The following is a 23,975-nucleotide window of genomic DNA, read 5'->3' as shown; positions in this document are numbered from 1 at the left end:
ATAAAGAAATCGCGGAATAATAAAAGAAGGAGTGCAACACTGTGCTAAAGCTAGTCGCTCGAATAATGCGCATACTGTTCATTAGCCTTTCCTATACGATAACTATGAAGCATGGCTCTTTTACTTGCTTGTTTATCAAAATTACGTGTTTTTCGAGTTCATTAGTCTAATCCTGCCACTGAGTATTCAGAGTTATCGAAGCCTATCATATGCAGTGTTCCTCCAAGCCAATCGGTCATCGCTTTGTGCTGGAGTTGTTTCTTCGTTTTAAGGCTTCAGCAAGAGCGAAGCTGCCAGGACGCCTCGCAGCACCCCCGTGATATCGTGCGACTCCCATACCTACATACGACTATAGAGAAATGAAGTAAAGTATGATCATAGAGTGCACCGTGCGCTTCTTAAGTTCGGCGCATCTAGCTGCCGGGGATGAACCTAATTATCGCCATAACTGTTCGAAGAGGATTAAAAAATTTCAACTTAGTAAATGCATAAAACGTGCGCTGTCCTTCAGACTTGCCTCCTTATCAGCCTGCATATTTTCAAGCTAATATTCCGCGCGCAAAAAAGTCGACGATCCCGCGGCGGAAGTGTCAATGCATTTCCCACGAGTGCGGCCGGTCCGCAGGCCGAGGTTGACAGCGCCAGGGTAGTGTCATTTTCACCTCCAATGCGCCGGCCAAAGCTAAACGCGCACCGCATCGCTCCATTCCGACAGTGCCAGTCGCGAGCAGCATAACGCTAATTTTGTGCTTTTTCTTCGCTGAATTGGAGAATGACTTTTGGGTATTATACACCAAAAGGAAAAATAGTTAAAACATAAAAAAACACTGTTACATAATTATGCAATATGGAACGAATTAATGTTCAAACATCGTTCCCTCTCATGTTGGTCACGTCTGTGTATCCTATTCTGTCTAGAGTAGCCCGTGCCAGCATTATGCTCCTGCCTGCTACGCGTACAACAGTCATTTGGGGTGGATAGATAATTCCATATTTACATGATATTACCGGAAAATGAAGCGACCATATGCATTTGTATTCTAAGAAGTACTTGCACCTGGGCTTCTAAGGACATATAAGGGTGAAAACCCACCCCTTGACGACTATATATTGCGCACTCACGCGCAATACTCGCACTGTACACTTTCCTCTGTCCTTATGGAGACGGAATGCTAGAAGTGACTGTGCCATCTCGGAACACCTCGTGGTCGAAGTTATCTGGAGCCCGAAACTATACGGTGTCCTTCGTAGCCTGAGTCGCTTTGGGATATGAAGCCTCATCAACCAGATACATATACATTGTCAAACCATATCCTACGCCCTTTCCCTCTTAACCTTAATACACATTACCCTGGGCTCTGCTCTCCCTGATTCGAGGAAGCCAACACTGCAACGATTTAAGAGATTCATGCTGCGTACTGCTGTAGCATATACGGTCGATCATTCGCTGCTACCGGCGTAGTATTGCACTGTATTGTACATCAAGGAAAGATGTCTTGTGCGAGACCTTTTCGACACTATATTTGTCTTCCAAAGCGAAAGAAACTGACTTATAGACAGCACATGAAAATAATTTATCGGAATGTAGTATGGCTTTTCCGCTAAGCTTTTCACTGCTCGTTTGTAAATCATGGCTGCTGCATTCTTATCGTGCAAAGCACATAGGTCCAAGATTGCCATAACAAATGTTCAAGACCTAAAAATGTTTGTGATTAAGAGGCTGAAGCCGAAGCTGTCATGAATAAAATGAATTCGAAGGAGAGTGAGCAATAGTGTATTAGGCCGCCACTAAATATTTATATATATATATATATATATATATATATATATATATATATATATATATATATATATATATATAGTGCGCACTAGTCAGAAGCGTGAGTTCGATCATGTCAGCCTAATAAAATAAATCAAACTTTTCTCTCAGAATATATTGGCATATAACTGCATGCGCAAGATGTACGAATCCAAGTTTTCGTGAGTGTTTCACATGGTCTATCGATTAGTCAACATGAACTGTTCTAGAAGACAGAGTCCAAACTCCCAAAATCAAAATCATGCTAGCTGAATCAAAACACGCCAGATCTAATCTTCACTGTGTCAAGCGTTTGAAGTTTCTTGTTTGAAAACATTAATACCTGAGGCATACACGCTCATAATCGGCCCAATAATGGGAATATACGGTTTCACTCTGTTCCTTTGCGGGACCGGCCTTTGACAACATATCTCCAATATTGTGCCGATTAGCTCTGCTGCTACATAAGACCATATATGCGCTTCGTGCTGCCAACTTTCTTCTTGACGGTATTGTATTGCAATTGTTTGCTTCTTTCACCAAATGATCTTCGCTTCCTCATGTAACTTTAGAAAATTCTTCTGTTTAGCACCCCTGCGGTTCTAATTTATTTTTTCATTATATATAGATCACGTAAATAAAGCTCTATAGATAACGCGTATACTGCCAGTACTCGCGTATACGGCAGAAACATCAAATTTATCTAAAAGCTTTCCCAGATCTGGTCCTAGCCTGTGGAAAATTAACTACGAAAGCTGTTTTTTCATTATGAAAAAGTAAATACTTTTTCAAGGTTTATGCACTCTGTGAGGCTGTAGTGAAAATCTTACCACTTAAATATTACTGCCTGAATGTGCACTACTCGATAGGCAAAAATACGAGCAAAGAAGCGATAACTTTCTTTCTCTTTTATTTTTCTTTTTCATTGAGCACTACCATAATGTTGTCACGGGCACAAATTAGAAGGAAATTATTGATTGGAAGCCATTCGTCTTTCGATGCAGTTCAGTGGACCTGAATGCACGAGCACTCTTAATTGGGGCATCCAGAAAGCAGCATACGCACTAAATAAATTAACAAAGAAGCATAGTTTCTCATTACTTCACTTATTGTTCACCCACAACAAACTTACATGGATAATGAATGGCCCTTGTCGATTGAGGCATTTCGATATGCTCTTGTAAAAGGCGGAGGACTGACAACAGGTCGTTTCATGCTGTGGAATCGAAATCCTTTTTTTTTTTTGTGTTCCGAAAATTCATTCAAGCGTGATGCGATGCGAAAAAAATGCATTCGCATAATCACCGTGCATGGTTACCCGAGCGTCAAAAGCGCAACACTTTCGTGCGTTGGCGTGTATACCCACAAGCGGACATAACAGGTTGAAGGCATTAGGAAGGAAATACCTTTCGGCGGGCAGCTCTTCATGTATGACTCGTATTGATTGGAATCTTCGATTTTTACTTCTTGAAAAATCACCACACTTTTCTCGTGTTTTTATTTCACGACACTAGATACGGTTATTTCGCCGCGAATATTATTTTCTACGAATCAAATATTGACTTTTTTTTCGGTGAGTAAATGTAGCATTTCTGTACAGTCTAAACTCACTTAAAGTTTATGTCGGTATTTTCGTGATCGTGAACAATATATTTACCAGTAATTAACGAGCAAATCGTAGCCCTTTGGGCTGTGCTTCTAGAATAAATTGTTATCGTCATTAAAAGAGTAATTAAAGTTGAAGCCGGCACACAAAATCGGAACCGAAACTTGATTTCTAAGAACTAGGTGGACATGTTATCGGTGGGTTGTCCCACTTTGAGGGCGGCACATCTCGTGAACTGCGTGTTGATGGCAGCCATGGAACTGCCGCTTAATCGTCGCGGTAGCCACAACATACTTTTTCGTGACACCCATGTGGGGTTTACTTAACCGACCAACTGCGCTAAGCAGGTGATGATGACAAACAAACAGTGCTTAAATACAGGGTGACGCTTCCCGGCCTAGCACAGGCGTGTCAGGCAGAACAGCAATACCTCAAATCACACAACTGGCTGCATCGAACGGTACCACCATCGCAGCATGGCCCTGGCTTTTCTATACTTGGTTAATTTTCAAATTGACTGAGTGGGACTCTTATTCAACAGGTATGCCTTGCATGCCAAAAATAATGACCTTTTTCTCTTAAACCCGAATTTCGAAAACGGAATTCGATGCTCTTTTATTGTTTTTTTACGGTTTAAACCGAAATGTCCGACCACTAAGTATGAGTTACGACAGAACTTCCGTGTGTACGTCTTTCCTCTGGAAACCATATGCCTCTTAATAATTTTGAAGTTCGAAGAAAAAAAAGAATTTGGACTTGAGGGAAAATTGACGTTCACCTCCTATGCTGCTCATATACATTACGTATATACGTGACTCGAAGACGGCTTCAGCCACTTGACCTTTTGCACCTTCATGCAGAAACGAAACTTTCGGGCTGCTTTACATGTCATTCATACTGAGAGGTCTCAGTACACTATGTGGAAGTATAATTCTGTGGGAACGAATTTCAAAATTGCTTCTGGTATAAATACGGAGTTCTGGTAGCTTTGCGATAGCTAGCGAGCGATGAATGCGCTGGGCAAACAAGAAACAACACTTGTGTCCCTGTATATAGTTACTCCGTGGATGTTTGTGAGTTGCGTCACATCAGCCCGGTACCAAGTTTCCAGCACTTACGAGTGGAAAGAAATGCAAACATGTTCGCCAACGACATGATGGAATGAAATGTTATGGGCACGATTAATTACTCTTCACTTTTTTCATGAAGAACGAGTGAGGTATGTCTAAACAAAGAAATTGACGTGAAGTGAAATGACAACGCGAGGAATAAAAGGCAGTGCATAAGTAAAAACGAAAGAAACCAGGCGAGATATGGCTATCACATGGACAGAGCCGTTGACACCCCCCGCCCTCGAGCAAAAAACACCGGGCAGCTCACCTGCACATCTGCAGAATGTTGGGGCCGCCGGCCAGCATGGACGACATGGTTGCAGCAGGGTCGCCGCAGGCCGCGAAAGCGCGCGGCCGATCCTCACGGAAATCCACGAGTGGTCACCACGGCGCACGCCGGGGCGCGCGAAAACCGGGAGAGCAATCACCAAATCCGAAACGTCGCCTCACCCGCCGCACACGTTGCGGAGCAGGCGACAGGCAGCAGCGGCGGCGGCACACCGACGAAATGAGAACAAAAAGCAAAGCAGGCGACACAGCACGCAGATAGGGAACAACGGCGTCGCAGCAGACGATCGATGGGCGTCCAGCGGGACACGCCTGCTTTAGCGCGCAGCCAAATCCAGCGCGTTGCCGGCGGCGGCACTGGCAGAAGCAGACGACACTACTTGTGCGGCGGCACGCAGCTTCATGGCAGACGAAGAAACACGGGCATTCGATCCGCTACCGGCACCGCACTGACCGGCTGCCGCTGGCGGCCACCGGACGACGAGGGGGCGGAGCTTGGCGCCCGTGTGGTGGGCGGAGACTACAAAAGTAAGGCGGAGCCCTAAACCATGACGTCACGTCATGCACGCCTACCCGCTTGGGTGCCATTCGCGAGCGCCGCGCTGCGCCGGCTACCCGGCGCCGCGTCTGGGGACGTCCAATAGCAGACGAATTTTGCTATTCTCTTGTTTTTGAATATTTGCACGCGCCCGGGCGCGCGCGCTCTCGTACGCGGCGGGGAGCAGACGCAGCTGACGCGCGCCGCAGTTGCGTATTCCGCGCGGTGTCCAACCGTGTCTCGGACCAACTCGGAAGCGCCAACGAATAACAGGAGCCGCAGCGCCGCCGCCGGACGAAGCGAAGCGAAGCAAAAACGCTAACCGAAGGAAAAGGGAACAAACGTCGAAAAGAAAACAAGAACGAAATGGCTGTACAAGAGCTACGCGGCTATATTTTAGGCGCCTTGACGCCGGAGGTGAAAAGTATTACGGCTCGGGAGGGAAGAAAACAACTCAAAGAAAGAAGGACGCCGCAAGCTTGCCTTGTTTTGTTTTTTCCACTCTTCTCCGCCTGCGAAGCCGGAGGAGAGCAAAAAGGCGTTTTGTCGGCGCGCTTCCGGACGGCGTTCTGCTGGAAATGGCGAGAAAGAGCTCGCGGCTCGGAACGTGTAAGCCGGTAGAGAGAAGGGTGAAACAAAAGAGCGCAACACGGAGCGCGTTGTTGGGTGGGCGTGCGGCCATCAACTGCACTACTGCTCTTCCACCGCCCACGCCGAAGTGAAACGTCCTCATTTGCTCCTGCATCGCGGGCGGCGATCGTGAGGGACCGCACAGCGAGACAGCCTGTTGTCTTATTTTACCTCTGGCCTTAGTAGAAAGGGTACGATCATTTCACAGGATACATTTCGTACAAAGTGTCATTGTGCCCCTCTGATGGCCTCGACGGCCGTACAAGTATACAATGCATACCGATTCTTTTAATTCCGTAATGTTCGCTGCAGAAGCTGGGTGATCGAGGTCACAACGGACGCGAGACGTCGGTTGGTGCAATAATTAAAAGAGAAAAAAAAAGAACAAAATTTAACGAACTCATGACCTGTGCGCACTAAGGGAGAATATCTCTCCCAAATCTCTCCGCTTAGTCCTCTCCGGTGGCAGCAGGAGTAGACTCCTAGTAATATTCAGGGCCAATATTTGTGAATCACGGCAGCGTACGGCATTCACAAGAGGCCTGGACTCAAAATAATAATAAAAAAAAACTCGTCAGCAGACACCAGATATCGTCGAGAGTGTTTTCGTCCATAAATGAATAGTAATAGTAATAGTGGTACTTTATTAATGGCTGCTTCCGTCGTGGAATGCGCCCGTTCTGAGTTATAGTTGTGCTCATCAATCGGTTTGAATTACTTGATGCTTCTTTTGATCGTTTTCTGTCCTCGCCTTGTTCTAGGCTAGTATACAAAGGTAGCTTTGTGTGTATTTTTTGTAGTTTCAATATACTTTATCAAAAAGAAGCACTCTATCCGGTAGGATTCATGCCTTCCAGAATGTATCTGTAGTGTTTACATATTCAAGGCACCATTTAACTTATGCTGCCTGGTATGAATTATATATCGACCGGTAATTTTCTCGGCGAATAATCTGACCCTCTTCAAAGAAATAAAGTGACAACTCAGCTCGCGTCATACAGGTAAAATAGTAGTTGCAGTAGTAGTATTATTAGTTGGAGTCGTAGTAGCAGTTGGTGAAGCAGTAGTGGTGTTACGAGTATATGAGCTGTAGTAGAAGCACTAGTAATAAAGGTAAATGTAATATATAGTGGCGCAGTACAAGCATAGTAGATAGCAGCAGTGTGCTTTACATAGAATAGGCAACAAAATTCCCATACTGTTGCAATAATAAAACGAGACAATTTTCATCGCTACATTATACAAAACGTCGGCAGAAAAAGCTACAAACAGCCATCATGAGAGGCAATTGGCAATTTTCGTAATGACCAACGAAAATAATACGAATAGTATGTTGGTTACAGCGATAGAAGAAAACATGACAGTTCCGTACGTGCAAATAGCTGAGCACTGCATGACAAAAAAAAAAAATCGGAATCTGTAAACGAGTACATTTCACACAGGGACATCATTGAAACACAACTTACAATTAAAAAATATAAATGCATGCCCAAAAACTGTAGAAGAGCGCGTTTTCTTATCTGCAAGTTGTTTTTAAACGCATTTTTTTCGCATATCACAACATATCAACATAATAATCAATATATCTGCTGATCTCCATTCTGTGACGTGTGTAGTTTTGTTGCTATCTATAGTCAAAAGCGTCCCCTTTGGCTTTCTTTTGTGGTGTGTATTAATCAAGGCGACTACCTCACAAATTTTAAAGTATAGATTCTGCCATGCATCCGAAAGTTAGACCATTTCCATGAATATGTTCATAACAGTATGTTACAATATTCCACAGAGGCTCCCCAATTCAATGCGGTGTCCATGAAAGCTGGACTTTTCGTTAAACTTTTATGTCGCATCTAACCTGTTCAGTACCCTTGGAAATTTGTTGTGTTGAATTCGCAGACCATATTCAGTGTTCAAAATTAGGTTTTACAGATTTCTTGAAATTATGCGCTGTGAGGTATGTGATATCGACCTGTGCACATAAGCTGTGCTGCCAGGGGGGCACAAAGTGAGATTTTATTTGCCAACTTCTGGCGCAAAATTAACCAAAATATATTAACCAACTTTTTAGGCACTGCAGCTAGAGAGAGTATCAATATTGGAGACACAGAGGCAGTCCCGTTTCTGGAATACGCATTTGGTACGTTCTAAACACGAATACGCCTATATGGGAGTAAGAAGGGAGTAAACTGGCCTCAAGCGCGCACCCTTTCATAAAAGAGAGTGAGGGCAGTTTACTCCCTTTTTTACTCCTTTCTGTTTAGAGTGTAGAATTCGTCTAGAGCACGTGTGTTTCCGGATATTCGACCTGAACGTTCGGATTTCACGTAATGGCTATGCATGGCGGTGCCAGTTGACGCAAAACTCCTCCCTGCTGTGGTGCAGATGTTGCGTCAGGCGTTTTTGCCATTTCGATGACTGATGACCACCGCCTTGCATGACCAATCCCTTGCATACGCAAATACTGAAAATATATTTGGACGCGAATGTATCGGAACACACGCAGGCTAGAAGAATACTAGTGCCTGGAATTGTATAGGAAAAACGACTGCCTCTCAGTTTCCAATACAAACATGCCTGCTTAGTGGCGCCACAAAAAAAGTTCATTAATCGATTTTAATTGATTAAGCACCTGACGGTAAAATTAAACTACTCTATGTCCATCTGGGCGCACTAATGTGCCGAGGTAGATTTCATGTCCCTCGCAATGTGTAATTAAAAGTATATAAGTTTAATCTGAGCACCGTCTATGAGTTTCTCCACATATTATATCGTTCTGTGGCTCAAATTGACGTGCGTGATAAGATTCTAGTGTTTTCCGAATGAAATCATTGGTACATTTAGTCCCTTGCCCGCTTGAAGAACTTGCGAAACCGATAGTTTTAATACTCTGTTGTGAGAATAACGTTCCACTTGTTGAATAATTCGCGTGGGTGTTAGTGTGCTGGTACAATTTCGACAGCTCTTAAAATGTTGTTACAGAATAAACTGTCATTTTTTATCAGATTTTTTTTATAATTTTACCCTTATCGGAGCAAAAAAAGTGTAATGCGGTAGTTGAACCTACTTCCACATGTTCTCATAAGTGAATGTGCTACCAACCTGTCGCAGAAGCACACAGCCATATATAAAGAGAGGGCACCACAGTACAGCCGGACCCCGTAGAGTATCTGTTACGGGTCCAATTGGACTTAATTTTGGAAATGTGGCGGAGAGTTTGAAGGATGCTTCACTCCCGCCATGGGTTGGCCTGGTATTGCACTACCTCCGGGATTGGCCTTGTCTTTAGCGCGTCTCTACTAACTATCCTGTCTTTCTATCCCATCTATAAACTCTCCTACTGTCTGCACGTGGTAGCGATTGTGGCTCGGCTTGAGCCAGTGAGCAGGCCTGTGCACTTTCATTTTCTTTCTTCCTGGCAGTAACAGCCAATGTTTTGCTTCACTTCAATAGACAGATGTTAAGAGCGCCCTCTTCGAAATCAGCAGGAGTTGGCGCTGTGTATACCATGCAAGACACAGTGTTTGTTTTCTCCATCTTTTTTTCGCAAATTCCTACCAACCTAAAATATTAAAGTCCTTAAACTAACCCACTTTCACGTAGATTCCAAAGGCTTTTAGTGCCATACATGATAGGAGTCCTAAGCTTCCATGTTTAGTTCACTGCCTTACTTTCTGCAGATTCTTCGACCATGTTTATATACGCATATCTATCACCGATGCGTTCACATTATGTATACCGATATTTTTTAAAATCATATATATATATATATATATATATATATATATATATATATATATATATATATATATATATATATATATATATATATATATATATATATATATATATATATATATGGGGATGCTACTGTGCACACGTCTTGTGCTGCAGTTCACTTGGACGTAAAAGAAAGAAAACTGAAAGAGAGTAGGAAAGAAGGAAAGAAAGAACGGAGGGAGAAAGGATTGAACGTTCCGCTTATTTATGCATTACACGAAGCCTTTCAACGTTACAGCTGTCATAAACGGCATTCCATTAGACTACCTAAGGTTTTAGGAGGCATTACTGGTGCAGCAGCCTTCTCTCGTAAAACGCGGGACGATTCCTTTTGAAATGAAGGTTTTCCTGAGCCGCACTTTGTAAATATCACAGGCATATCGCCACGTGTTTGCTGCATATATTCTCATGGACATCACTGATTGACGGCAAAGTTGAAGGTTAACATTTATTAAGGCGGATTTAAGATCGATTGTGAAAGAGACCAAAGTATTGACGCAATTTATGCTTCCTTGCAGTTTATCCGTGAAAACAACTGAGTGTTAAAGTTTCTCCTTTAAATATAGCCTCGCCGAGCTATAGGGAGCCCGCCACTTCGCCTTCCCCTGAAACAGTCTTTGACATCTGTAACAGAGAGTAACGAGCCGATTAGTGTGTTGATGTTTGTGAACAGATTTGGGTTTCTCTTCGGTTGCTTTATTTCGTTGCATCGTACTTCCCACATAATCCAATCAAGTAATCTACAGGAGAAGGTTGACATTCTATAATTAGCCCGCAGTCTTGCTTCCGCGAAGGCATGTGAGTGATTAATAGAGGCCTGAGAAGTTTCGACGCGACGAGGAGTGTGGGTTGCCGAGGCTGCGATAACTTAATCTGCAAGATGAGCTTCTATGTGTAGAAAATTATCGCTACAAAAAGTAACCAAGCAAGGCCACCAGTTTCAATCCGATCCCATCAAGTTGAGTGCAGCTTCAGTGTAATATTGCGGGGAATTAACACGCAAGATCGCTCGGTAATTTTAAAGAGGTCGTGAGAAAAGCGGCGTCACAAAGTACCTACACTGTGAGGGCTGGGCCGTTAACGCAGCCGCAGCAAGCAACCTTTAAAATTGAAGGTAAGCTGAGCATAATAAAGCTGTAATGAGCCGGCCGCGAATTATTAATGGGCAATTTTAGCACTGTCGTAAGAAAAACGATGTAGCTCATGTGGGAACAAACAGTACGCTCTATATATAGACTTCAGGGTTGTTTCTGTTCTGTCACATTTATAAGAGAGACGCTATTTCCAGGTTAACCGCTGTTTCACGTAATCTAAAATGCTACTCGAGTAACAAATACTCTATGAAAGGTAAATTTATTACTCCAGGTATTTTGCCGGCTCGCCAAGGTGACGTTGTCTCTTCTCAAGCGCTTTCCTGCATATGCGCTGTTTTCCACTCTATAATTTGGCCTCCACGTTCGAATTTTAGCAACATGAATAATAAAGAAAACCTGCTTGGCACTCTCGCTTGTGGCCAGGAAGAGGTCTAACGTGCACCGGCTGAGGCTCCGTTCTCACGATTATTTTTCAAAGAAACGAAGGTTCAATGCCAAACAGTGAAGAAGGAATTCATGGAGAGCCCTTAAACGGGCGCTGCCATTAGACAACTCCACGCCATTATTCTTCTTTAATAAAATTAATTATGCGGCTCTTCATTCTGCCCATCTTACCGTTTGTCCGGCAGCAGAGGACGCATTCGACTGTGAGAAAGACGAATTTAAAATTCCTCGCGTCAAGCGCGTGACGTCCTTGCCAAAAAGGACGGGTCACCACCGCTTTGAAGTGAATGGCGCACAGGCGTCCTCTGAGATCCGCACTATAAGTCGATGTCGGCTTTAGGGCACGGTGTGGAGGGGCGTAGGTTGGAGATGTATTTTACAAGTTGGTGCTCGAAGGTGCATCCACTGGGAGGGCGTCTCCGGAGGGTGGAGGTAGGTATACTGTTTGGAGGCCTTCTGGAAAGTAAAGGTGTGTGGAAGGGTGGTGCTTACAGGTTTTCTAGAGGATCGATAGGTGATAAGTGAAGGCTCGAAGGTATACGAAATGCATATTTTAACGTGGGTGCCCGCAAGGGGCCAGTCAAATGCTCCTTCCAGAGGCTGGAGAGTGGCGATGGCTGGTTGCTGGGTTGAGGTGTTTGAAAAGCTTGAGGAGGTGGCGGGTGAGATTGCCGCTGGATGCAGGTTCTGAAAAACTGAGGTGGCGCGGGAGGTGAAAATGTTTGAGTGAGGGCTCGTTATTGCTGTGATATGAATTTTTACCGGCGAATGCCCGTTAATGCGTTTACCGGAGCACGCACACGAGGACCACAAACACGCATACAAACACACGCACGCACTCTCGCATACACACACACCGCTTGATGCCACTTATACACACGTACGCACACGCACACACATTGCATTATTTTGGGAAAGGAGGCTACAGTTATAACAAAGTGAAAAAAAAGTCTACATGCTCTAACCCCAAGTGGGATTCGAACCAGCGCCGTCGCAAATAAAGAAGCTTCGTCTGCCTGCCTTATATACTCCTCGGCAATCATTTTTGTCTTCCTGGAGGCACACATTTCAAGAAAGGGCAACAAGTCAGGAGGTTGAACGTGTACAGCATATACCGCCGACGCTAAAATGCACTGTTCTCTGAACAGTGACCAAGTTGAACGCGAAAGTCCTGCGTGGTTATAAGTGTGAAAGCACGCATACACTCAAGAACACCGACCAAGAATCTTGTTATTGCACGTTTACCGTACATACGTACGATCTTGCGTCGTTTCCTAGCAACCCGAGTTACTGCCCGAGCTTACTCGGATAAGCTCGGGCAAGTTCGGAGGAGCTACGAGGGAGAGGGAGCGAAAGGCTGCTCGGGACGGGCAACATGGGTCGCACGATCCCTATACGGGTGACTGTGACAGGAACACCCACCTGCCAGTGCAGTGGGGTATCTGTTAAAAAGGGTGAAGAAAATGCAGATGCCACCAGGAGTAAATACCTTCTTTTTTAAGTTACACACCGGGACACTACCAGTTAAAGAGTTGTTGGAGGGAAATGATTTGTTTTTACCGTGGGGATCGAACTGCTTAATTTGTAAACAGCCCGAAACAATAGACCACGTTTTTTTCCATTGCTGGGAAGGGGTTTATTTTTGGGACGTGTTACAAAGGACAATAAAGAAAGAGCTACCACTTGACGCGCAGGGAATTCGTTATTTAAGCACTGACAATGAGGATGGGGTACCATTTGACCTCATAATGTTCTTGGGTCTCCACTGTATATGGCGCTTCAGAATGGCAGGCTATTATTGTGACAAAGACGCACGACCTGCCCGAATTTATTTTCGGGAAAGAATAGACTGCTTTCTGGCCATCCAGAAAGCCGCTGCGGAGCCTCCCGGGTGGCTCTCGAGGCTAGAGCCGCTCTGTATGCTTCGTGAATTTTAGTATGACGAAGCCAGACTCATGCTGGCTGACCACGACAGTGTCGTATGTACATAGTGTTTTGTGTGTTTTTTGTTGAGTTTTTTTTGTTAAATGTTATGAGCCAAAGCCAGGCAATAAAGAAAAAATCTGTTAATAGCGGCGCCACTGTGCTGATAGTGGTATACGAGGACTCGGCGCCATATATAAATGGTAATTAGAGAAAGGCCAATTCTGCATATATGGGCATTAACCCACTAAATATATCGCATCATTCCCGTAAGCCGGATCTTAAGTGCCCCATCCAATTGAAGAATGAACAGCTTTTTTCGCATGCCTACTCGATTTAACCGCGTTGAACCCTTACCAGTTTTTCATCACGCCGCTTTTCCATACGCTAAACAACCCTATCAACACGAAAAGTTCACACGGAATGCTGGAGTCTTCCATTGCAGGCAGAAATCCTTTAGTGCAAGGTGTGAGCTCATCGTCCTTTTAAGAGCCTGTTTATCTATGTTCAGAAGAAAACAGCGTCACGACACAATGCAAGTCATTGTTCAATAGTTTCTCGTTGCTCACACAGGTACCAATTCACTGGCCACGGCAAAAATGTCCCCTTGGCTCGAAGTCACGTCTTATCGCGTATGGTCCACGTGTGGAGCCTTAAATGCTTTCTCTGGCGGATTAAAGCTGCCTCCGCTGAACTCCCTTTAATGCATTCGTGTCAAGAAGGTTAGGTAAGGCTGCACGTATATGGATACAAGAAGCAATGACCTACTAAAACATTTGTCGTCTGCCTTCTGGAGACGGCGGAAATGTATTTTAAGGAAAAGCGAAGCGCGAGGAAACTCAATGTGTCAGCTCAAAATTCCCTCACGACTCGGTCGCGAAAGGAAAGATGTGCACTTAGTTGCCTCTTAAGCATGGCTGCCAGAAAGGGGTGCTTTGTGGTTCTGAAAATTATAAACCCCGAAACAAGTTGGGGGATAAAACGTGCACAGCAGATTCACCAGCTTGTTTCAGGGTGGACAAAACGTGCACGGCAGATTCACCAGACCCGCCGCGGTGGCTCAGTGGTTACGGCGCTCGGCTACTGATCCGGAGTTCCCGGATTCGAACCCGACCGCGGCGGCTGCGTTTTTATGGAGGCAAAACGCTAAGGCGCCCGTGTGCTGTGCGATGTCAGTGCACGTTAAAGATCACCAGGTGGTCGAAATTATTCCGGAGCCCTCCACTACGGCACCTCTCTCTTCCTTTCTTCTTTCACTCCCTCCTTTATCCCTTCCCTTACTGCGCGGTTCAGGTGTCCAACGATATATGAGACAGGTACTGCGCCATTTCCTTTCCCCAAAAACCAATTAAGAAAGATTCACCAGACTCTATCAAGACAACAAAAAATTCTGTCGGCGCATAGGCTTCCTTTGAGAGCGCCCTATAATAAGGAACAAAAATTCTATGCAGCGCATATGCACCACTTTCCTCGAACAATGCAGCACTTGCAACAGTATCGCTACTAAGATGTTGCAAATTTGTGTCCGTGCAGACACGAAGTGCACCTAACGAATGCAAGCCTGCATTTTTTTTATTATACCCGTTTTAATAGAACGTTAGAGGGCGACGTCACCATCATAGGCCTAAATGTTAATTTTAGACAGTACTAGCCGGAAGCCACGATCAGCCGTGTTTCTGAAGATACTGAAGTATATGGGATCGAGATAAAAAAAAGCGAATTACAAACGCGATATTGAGCAGGTGATTTCATAAAATGTATATGGTAAGCTCTTGGTTGCTAGGGAGAGCCACTGTTCTCACGCGGCTCTTGCTGGGTGCGGGTGGGGGATTAAGGGGGTGCTCACAGGCTCTCATACCATATGGCGGTGCTGTACAAAAAAATATATGTCGCAGGTATATGCCGGTGTGGTGACTGGCAAGCAGCCCTGCCCACCGGGCTATGGACGAAATTAGCATCTATACCTATCTGAACTTAGTATATCATACAGTAAAGGCAGGACAGTCACGAAGAGGTCGGTGACGAGCGTGAGTTTGAGGGACCGATTGAAGAAAGGCCATAGTCCTCGGCCACAGTACACAGTGCGAACTGAACGCTTCCTTCCTTCTGGCGCCTCTATTTCCTCAGTGCAGGGAAGACGGGAGGTTCAGTTCCTTCAAAGGAGCGATTAATGGAAGCTTATGTATTGTGCCCGCCCACCGAAACTGCTCTTTGGCAAGTCATCTCTCCCTCATGTAAAGGGAAAACACCGCCGCTATCACCGCCACCGCCTAGAGTGCCAGGAGTCTGCCCCAATGTGTTCCACGCACCTGCTGTATGCACACAACAGAAAAACCACCCAGGCTTCTCAAAAGAGCGCGTGAACAAAAAAAAAAATAAAATAACCAGCAACTTTTGCCACAATTTGTATTGGTAAGCGCCTTTCTAAAGAGTGGGACACGTTCCTTGACTCCCTGGATACGTCACTGGGTGCGGTGTGTGATGGCAATGGAATGGAATTGAAAGAAGCTGTACATTAGAGGCGGTCCAAGCCGTAATCTTTGTGAGGTCTTCGCAGGTTGCTAGCTTTCGATACAGGAACATTGGAGCTTTCCCATGTCCTCTACACTGATGGTAAAGTCATGGACGTTAAGATTCTCCATAACGTCGCTTCTTTCGTCTGTGTAGACGATCTTCTGTGGCGCATATCGACCAAAGACGCTTGTGTGTCGTATATAGACAAGCTTGAACCGCGTCATGTAGAGGCGGCCGGAAAATTTTCGAAACGTGCAAATCGCAATAAGCCGTAATGTTGGCAAACTAAGAAGGCAGACATGACCTTAAGGGTGTGCTCTGCACTCTATGCGTGTCTTGAATAGCTCGCGACCCAGTACCAGCATATGCACCTTGTTACATGTGGGCCCCTGGTTTGTCTGGATCGTCTCAGCGAGTTCGAGGCTCTCGGGCCCCGGCTCCGAAGGCTGATGCTGCGATGTGACAAGGAGGGACGGTTTGGAGGAGAGGAATTCATGAGGGGTTCATTTTACATATTTCCATGTGCAACTGAGATACAAAAAAGAATGAGAGGGTAAATACAGGTGGTCGTCTCCTTATCCCTATCAGGGGAGACTTAGCACTTCATCACTATTAAACAGCGTGCGCTAACAGGACGTACACAGGAAACTTGGAGACAGAGGAAAGAAGCGCACTTTGCGCTTCTTTCCTCTGTCTCCAAGTTTCCTGTGTACGTCCTGTTAGCGCACGCTGTTTAATAGTGATGTACCAACTAGCCCGTCAGAAAGTTCCACTACAGCACTTCATCAGTGCCCAATCAAATGCCACTCTTGATGACTTCGAGAGCCGCCCACCGAAAGGCTGTACCATTGCCCTCTCCGGGCGCTTCTGGTGGCGAGGAGAATGGCAGTTGCATGGATAAACAACCATGGATGCATCTGTCGTTGGCCACGGTTAACTGGAATCATCGCGCCCAGCAATGGAAGAGGACGGCCACCGCTTTTAGATACTGCAGCAAGAGGAAGAAGTCGTTTTCAGACAGTCCGCTTCACTGTGGGAAAGTATTGGCGCCTTCCTTTCGCCGCTGTCGTTCCGTACGGGGGAGAAGGCTTCTCCCCAACAACGTAATAAACTTCGAGTGGTCCTTGCAACGCAGCGTCCGCATCGCCAAGGTTGCTGGTCGGCGAACTCTCCCCCCCCCCCCCCCCCCCTTTCGGAAAAAGAAGACTTCCGCTGATGACGGAGCAGCCGTGTGCGACTCCCAGGCAGATGGCTTCACGCAGCCGCCTCTTTGACTCAGTGCGTCTGCTGACAGCTTGCTGCAAGTTGCTCCCGGGTTGTAGCCTCCATTCTTAATAACCACGAGGCAGCGCGGAAATCCACCTTTTACTTGGCTTCTGCGTTCCGGAAACTTCTGTGGCCACTAGTACAGTTTGCGTCACCGGAGCAGTGCCCTCCCCTCCATAAAAGTGGACACATCGTCGCTTCGATGGAAGAGAAACGCAAAAGGCGTCCGTGTGCTGTGCGATGTCAGTGCACGTTAAACATGCCCATGTGGTCTAAATTATTCCTATGACCTCCACTACGGCACCTCTTTATGTCTTTCTTTGTTTATTTTTTCTTTCTTTCTTTCTTTCTTTCTTTCTTTCTTTCTTTCTTTCTTTCTTTGTTTCTTTCTTTCCTAGCTTCTTTCCTTCCTTCCTTCCTTCCTTCCTTCCTTCCTTCCTTCCTTCCTTCCTTCCTTCCTTCCTTCCTTCCTTCCTTCCTTCCTTTCTTTCTTTCTTTCTTTCTTTCTTCACTTCCTCCTTTATCCCTTCCTTTTCGGCGCAGTTTAGGAATCCACCGAGATACGTGAGGCAGGTAGTTACTGCGTCACGTGATTTCCTAATAATTGGTTTTTTGGGGAAAGGAAATGGCGCAGTATCTGTCTCATATATCTTTGGACACCTGAACCGCGCCGTAAGGGAAGGGACAAGGGAGGGAGTGAAAGAAGAAGGGAAGAAGGAGGTGCCGTAGTGGAGGGCTCCGGAATAATTTCGACCACCTGGGGATCTTTAGCGTGCACTGACATCGCTCAGAACACGGGCGCCTTAGCGTTTTTCCTCCATAAAAGCGCAGCCGCCGCGGTCGGGTTCGAACCCGGGAACTGCGGATCAGTAGTCGAGCGCCCTTACCACTGAGCCACCGCGGCGGGGCTGAAACCTATTTTTCGTTGTAGCGGATAACTTTTAAAGCCTACTTATGCGCAGAAATATAGTCACATGAATTCATCTGAACCTTCAAGCTACATGGGCGCAAGCAATTTGCCCGGAAACCATGGACTCCTTTCGAATTTCACTTTTGACAGCGTGGTGCAGACTGCTCGAGCGTTCTACACAGGGCTGACGCGGACTGTACATGCTTCCTTCAATTCTGTGTTCAATATAAGAGGACGTCAGTAGTATAGATGAGCAGCGCCACGTGCAGCGTGTTTGGCGTCAATACACAGTTTCTGTAAAACGTCTTCAAACTTCATGGTTTGCTTTAGATCCCTCACGGAACCCCCTGGGAACAGAAGGTCGCAAAAGATGACAAAGGGAGATCTCCTAAACCTTTAGAATTTCAGAGGTTCTGGAGCACCATAAGCCTCCTGCTAATCAGCTGCAAAGAAGACCACCTGAACCGAGTGCGTTTGGCCAGCGATGTGCACGGAGATCATGCACGCATTGTCTAAGTTGTGTCGTGTGTTTACCAATGAGAGGTAATCTACCTCCGGAAGCTTCTTTTACTGTGGTGGCGAATTGTAATAGCGCTTTGTTATTTCAAAGAGGCGGTTAATTCAAGTAAACAGATAATTACGGCTGCAACGCAGTCTCGTCAAACGCCCATATCAGTGTATGGTGTTGTATGGTTGTTAATACAAACCCCGCTGGGCTCAGGTGAATTCGGACAGTCTCCTGACGGGAGGCCTTGTCCAGTTATGATCGTGACAGCAAGCAATCGTCCTCTTCTAGCCTGACTTCCATGACGGAGTCTCTTCCGCTTTCCTCTGACGTGCGCGCAGTTGCAGGCGTGGTGACGATCGGAGGGCAGTGATGGAGGGAATTTGTACAAAAGCGTAGTTTCAGTTAAGCTTTTCTTACCTTCGCTCCAGCCCACGGCAACGGCGGTCGGCCGTTCAGTGACCAGCCAAAGCTGACTGGCGCGTAGCAGGTGTTGCCTTGTTATTTTTAGAAGACTGCTTTCGTTACCGCCTTGGCGCATTTCCGGTGCTTAGACCACGTGGTTCTCCCCCCTCACAGAGCGCAGAAACTGCGTGCACATCCCGTCCGGCGAAGCCTATTGATATGCGACAACGATACTTTTAAGGAGGCTCCACTCAAACCGCGTCGCATCACAAAGGAGGCCGCGGATGCCTGTATCGTTTTGGGTCAGTTCTGCTTCAACATTACTGACAATGTGTGTGGAGTTAAGCGTAAGAAAGAACTGGGAATAAACGATGTTGCCCGAAAGTTTTCAACTTCAAAGCAGACAACTATCGGCCAGGGTTTGAATAACAACTTACTATTAGTTGCTATGAATCAAATCGGTTTTGACGCTTTTTGGGTGCCATTTGATAACTAAAGTTCGGATGATTCGACAATTTTTTCCTATCTCATGAGCAGAAATTAACGACGTTTTACAATACTTCAGTAAGTTAGACCTTAAAAAGCACTCGTCTTTATATGCGCAGAATTTGGGGTATGCTTGTTAAAAAAATATGCCTTCTCTGCAAAGCTTAATAGTACTTGGTGCCAAATATAGCACGACAAAGCTTTCGCTTCTGCTTAACGAGCCACGTCGGTCACGGGACCACGCAGTTATCCACGTACTAGTAGCGCCCAATCATATACAGAGGACTGCCATGCACATAAGTTCTGACCTGCTGGAAACCTCTCGTTTCGGCGCCATGCTTAGCCTTCTAGTGTAATACCTGCCAGAGGTAGGCATTTGACCTATCCAGACACTAATACATCTATCTACGTATATTCAATATACGTATTTACGTCTTGGTATGCCGCTCTGGCCTCTTTAAGTAACGCTGGTTCATTCATCCCGGAGCTTGGTGTTTCGGAGTTCACATAGCTCAACATCATGCATGGGATTCCGAGCAAGAACAAGGAGCGACTTTCTTACGGGTAGACTCGTTTTACTGGCTACTGCGCGCTGTTTTCGTCCAATTAGCTGGTCTTTGCTAGGAGCCGCATTAATTACGTTCCTACATAAATGCCGAATGTTTCACTTACCCTCGAGTAGTCGTGTAATGTACAGCGGGGTACCGTTTGCTCAAATGCAAAGCAGCAGCCGTGATGTCAGTGCAAGGAACAGGATGAACGCGAGGAAACAGTCGTGATTCTGCCTATCCGCTCGCCGAGGAACTTGCTCGCTGCTTCTTCGGTCGAACATACCTGTTTGCAGCATGACACATAGCTACTGGGGGAACCGTTAATTACATGTTTTGCATGTCTGGTTCGATGTCTGGCGGCCCCAACGCTAACTACGGAGGTGCCCAGTGGCGTGGTAGGCACACATGCTTCCAGGAAGACTCGAGGGTGAGCGAAGTTCCGACTGAGAACATTACGATGGAGCCCACGAAACCTAGTAGCCAGCCATTATTATTATTATTATTATTATTATTATTATTATTATTATTATTATTATTATTATTATTATTATTATTATTATTATTATTATTAATAATAATATTATTATTATTGGTTTTTGGGGAAAGGAAATGGCGCAGTATCTGTCTCATATATCGTTGGACACCTGAACCGCGCCGTAAGGGAAGGGATAAAGGAGGGAGTGAAAGAAGAAAGGAAGAAAGAGGTACCGTAGTGGAGGGCTCCGGAATAATTTCGACCACCTGGGTATCTTTAACGTGCACTGACATCGCACAGCACAGGCATGCGGTTTTCCAAGGGGGCTAACCAAACTCCAGGCGTCACTGGGCACCGTGGCAGCACGCTCGAACTCCGCTTAGGGGGAGGGGCCGCGGTTGGAGAAACGTACGGTAAGAGCAAAAAATTTTGAACTCACAAGCCGACCTCCCTGTACGACTTCACTAAACTTCACTCTCAGGTGAGGTTCAGGTTCGTTCACAAAATTTAGAGCTGTCGCTGACCTCACCCAAACCACACTCACTCCGTGAGGACGAGTGGATTTTTAAGCTGCGGTCCTGCTCGTGAACTCGGAACCTAATTATGTGCCAACCTCTGATACCTGCCATTCCTTATGAAAATGCATTTCGCCCATCTGTTTCCACATCTTTTGCTTTCTACTTCCTGGTCCGAATTGCTCTTGAATTTTTCTTCTCGCAGAAGAAAGTTTTGGCTAAACCGACCGTGTTCTGACATCTTTTAACAAGCACCGGCACCTTCCTTCCTTTTCCTTTTTAGTGCACACAAACGAAATAAAACCCACGTTTTTTTTTTCTATGTGTTTTCTACTGCCCTCCGACTATATTGGTTCATAGGCTTAGTTCTGGAATTTTTTTCCCGACTTGAACTTGTTCAGTAAGTGTAACGTGCTTAGCTTCTCTTGAAAAATACGCGTGAGCTCCTGTTTTTTTTTGTACTTCATCCAGTAAAAATAAGACAGCACGTTGCATCCCCTTAAGGTGTTTCACTCTGTCTTTCTATTTCATCGCTGCATAAAGACTTAGATTTCTTTTCTGCGTCAAAGATTCTCAGCTTTAGTACATAGTTACGACCAGGGGTTTATTAAGACGACGACGGGCGACTGAAACCAGCTGGGGTCCGCTTGCCGAGCACGAGACTTAACCAAGCACCTTGTTCTCATCCTCTTCTGCGTACTCAGCGATGCCGACCAGATAGAATAGGCATCGTCTCTTTATGGGCGTCACAATATTATTTAGGCTGTCTGAAAAGGAAACACACACGAACTTTGAGTCATCGAGGAAAGAAAGGTACTTGATCAACGAACAAGCTACTTAGGAAGAGCAAAAATAGTGCACCACAGTTGGTGAATAGAGTAAAATATATGTAAAACACTTCGGCAATATGGTGAACAACTAAAACGTAGAGCTGGCAACTCTGCAGGCTACGGTATCGGGTCAGGCAACGAGGTTTAGCGCGAATGCAAAGGGAACGAAGTGAGCACAAATAAGTGACCAACAAGCTCTGAAGCAATGTGTAAAAAAAAAAGAAACTTCAGCCGTTTCACATAGTTTATTCAGGATTTCATCTTTTTTGGAATTTTTTCTGAGTAATGTACTTTCACGAAGAAGCCTGCAGCGTGCCAAAGAGACGCTGCAGCAATTAACCTATGTGGACTGATAGACTCTTGCCGGGTCTTTCTCTCTCTCTCTTGAGAAGACGATTCTGTCTGCACCGTTCATGTTGATTTATCTAACTTAACGTTTCTTTGTTCCTCTCCTTGAGAAGAGGTCTTGGAGCGTTTCGTCGACGCAGAAGCTGTGCCTCGACCTAACATTCCTCAGGAACATTATTAGTGACAACTTGTCGACATGCTGATCATACTAAGCATGTTCGCATTTCTGAAATATTTATTCAGGAATTAAGTGAGCTACTTTTTGCGCCTTTATGTGTTTATGAAGCTGCTTGGCGCTTTTTTTCCCAGAAAATTTGGCGCTGTAATTAAGTGCGTAGCAAGAACTATGTGTGCTGACACCGAAAAGGGAACAACTGTAGCTGTGAAAATTACAGCACTACAGGAGTCCGATATGTCGCATAGCTCCTGAAGATTCCGAATGCCGGAGGCACTCGTAGGTGACCTGCAAGGAATACAATAAAGCTGCTTCCGCTTGGTATTCTGAACTTGAAAAGAACAGGAGGTAGTTGGGGGGGAGAAGCTATAAAGGTCACGAACTAAGGGGAGAGAATCCTGGTACCATCTTCTCGTGCAATTTAGAGATAATGGAGTTAATTTGGAGATAATGGTACCGTTGTAACAAAAAACTTGTTTAAGATAAATGAGTTTAAAGTAAAGAGTAATTTTTCTCCAAGTTTTTCGCTGTGCCAACATTTGTTGACCAATTTATTCCATAGGAACGATTTCCATACTCATTATTCAACTTCTCTTAGTGTTTCTTTGCCAGTCGTTTAGCTTCCGGCGCTTCTTTTTTTACTTCCTGTACTGCTCAGCCAGCACAAGAAACTTATCACCAGTCAACTTGTCTCAGCTGGTGGAGAGTTTTACAGCTTCAGGTTAGCCAAAAGGGCTACAGAATCTTTGCTCTTGCTATTTTAGCGCCGTTGAATGTTATGAGAGCTTCTGCTATGCACATCCTTGGTGCCTCTGGTACTGAAGTGGTATTTTGGGGAGCTTGCTCCCAGGTGGTGAGAATAAAGGACTATAAAATGCTATCATGGAACCTGAGAGCTGCAAGGTTGTTCCTAATTATGCTTGTACTGCAACTGAACTAAGAAACATTCAGTTGCGGTCAAGAAATCGTGTTTCAAATGGCTGATAAGACATTGCCTCATCAAAAAATGTGTCCTGGCCACTTGCTTAATCATTTTCCAAACTATTCTTTAAACAGAAATATGCAACGCATGAAGAACTGCGATGCTTGAAAAGATGCAGAAAAGAATGTAGTATTAGAAAATAATCAAAAGTGAAAATCGAATTTCTTGGATCTTTGGTTGTCCTGTCCCCTTAAGTGCTGAAGTATGTCAGTGTAAATTAGCAGTCGGGTAGGAGGCTCCATGACGTCCGTACTGGGTGCCCGGGGGAGAAATGCTCGGGCTGAGGCATGTGCGCTCTCTTTCCCTGGGATGCCATGGTGGCTTGGTGCCCATATTAAGTGTTTGTGTGTGGGTTGGTAGCCACGGGTGTAGCTATCTTGCAGGATTTTAGTTGCTAGCGGTGCGATCCTGCCCCTGAGATAATTGCGATACGCTGTCTGTGAATCTGTAAGAATGTATTGCGACGTAGTGTGTGTTCCAGCTAGAGCAACACACCTTTTTTCTTGATGTCCATATATTTTGTGCTGAGCCTGATTTTTCGGGAGAATATTTTGGGGACAATCAAAGGAACGACCGACAAATTGAATTGACGGGCAGTGGCCAATTTTTTATTGACAGGAAGTTCAAAGAAAGTTGCTCCGGTTGGACGCAGGGCAATTTACTTTGAATGTAAATGAAATTTTCATATTGATCAAGAGGTGTTGGAGCCGTCCTGCATGATTTCAAATCTCTGCCGCCTTTTCCTTTGTGCCACGTAGTCATTGCGGGTGACATTGTCAGGTAGTCGTGCCATCCAAAACAACGTG

At 45.4% G+C, this 23,975-nt stretch overlaps 2 protein-coding genes across 2 annotated transcripts in view; one reads left to right on the top strand and one right to left on the bottom strand.

The window, feature by feature from the left end:
* Window positions 1-4,924, bottom strand: part of LOC144132809 (uncharacterized) — a 164,809-nt gene extending 159,885 nt beyond the window's left edge. Inside the window, exon 1 of the mRNA XM_077665472.1 lies at window positions 4,785-4,924. Coding sequence (XP_077521598.1) covers window positions 4,785-4,831 — 47 coding nt within the window. The 5' untranslated portion in view covers window positions 4,832-4,924. The remainder of the gene's footprint in view (window positions 1-4,784) is intronic.
* Window positions 4,925-5,094: 170 nt separating this feature from the next.
* The window catches only part of LOC144132810 (sulfotransferase ssu-1-like), an 82,200-nt gene continuing 63,319 nt past the window's right edge, over window positions 5,095-23,975 (top strand). Inside the window, exon 1 of the mRNA XM_077665473.1 lies at window positions 5,095-5,313. Coding sequence (XP_077521599.1) covers window positions 5,095-5,313 — 219 coding nt within the window. The remainder of the gene's footprint in view (window positions 5,314-23,975) is intronic.

This window comes from Amblyomma americanum, chromosome 5 (genome assembly GCF_052857255.1).
Source record: "Amblyomma americanum isolate KBUSLIRL-KWMA chromosome 5, ASM5285725v1, whole genome shotgun sequence".
Classification (NCBI taxonomy): domain Eukaryota; kingdom Metazoa; phylum Arthropoda; class Arachnida; order Ixodida; family Ixodidae; genus Amblyomma; species Amblyomma americanum.
The sequence above is the reverse complement of the archived record's forward strand: the minus strand, read 5'-3'. Positions and strand labels throughout refer to the sequence as shown.